The 529-nt window shown below is 68.1% G+C and overlaps 1 protein-coding gene across 1 annotated transcript in view; it reads left to right on the top strand.

The window, feature by feature from the left end:
• KCNT1 (potassium sodium-activated channel subfamily T member 1) overlaps window positions 1-529 on the top strand; it is a 61,207-nt gene that overhangs the window by 48,496 nt on the left and 12,182 nt on the right. The window contains 2 exon segments of the mRNA XM_015572324.1: window positions 38-93; window positions 170-484. Of these exon segments, the coding sequence (XP_015427810.1) occupies window positions 38-93; window positions 170-484 (371 nt within the window).

Raw genomic sequence — 529 nt, 5'->3', positions numbered from 1 at the left:
TCCAGCAGTGCCCCTGCCCCCAGGCCCCTCAGGACAGAGTCGCTGAGATCACTAAGAATTGCAGGGTGGCCACAGAGAGCATGACCCGGGGGGGCCCTGGATGACTGCCCTGGATCACATGTCCCAGGCCCCCCTTCTCCCCACAGCCCCCCATCTCTTTGCTCCTGAGCTGGGGCCCCAGTGTGCCCAGTGGGGACACGGAGCCCGGTGCCCAGGGCTTGCTCAGCTGCTGGTGCGTGTACTCACGCACACGAGCGCATGCCACACACCAGGCACGGTGCACACCTCCCGCACACGCCTGCACATACGTGTGCCCCTGGGCCGAGGGCCCCGGCCCCGCTGAGCCGCCCTTTCCCGCAGAGGGAGCGGGAGAACGGCTCCAACCTGGCCTTCATGTTCCGCCTGCCGTTCGCCGCCGGCCGTGTCTTCAGCATCAGCATGTTGGACACGCTGCTCTATCAGGTCAGCGGGCAGAGGCAGGAGGGCCTGTGATGCGGTGCCCGCTGGCCCCGCAGCCACTCTCTCCGGC

This window comes from Myotis davidii, unplaced genomic scaffold (genome assembly GCF_000327345.1).
Source record: "Myotis davidii unplaced genomic scaffold, ASM32734v1 scaffold609, whole genome shotgun sequence".
In the NCBI taxonomy this organism is placed as follows: domain Eukaryota; kingdom Metazoa; phylum Chordata; class Mammalia; order Chiroptera; family Vespertilionidae; genus Myotis; species Myotis davidii.
The sequence above is the reverse complement of the archived record's forward strand: the minus strand, read 5'-3'. Positions and strand labels throughout refer to the sequence as shown.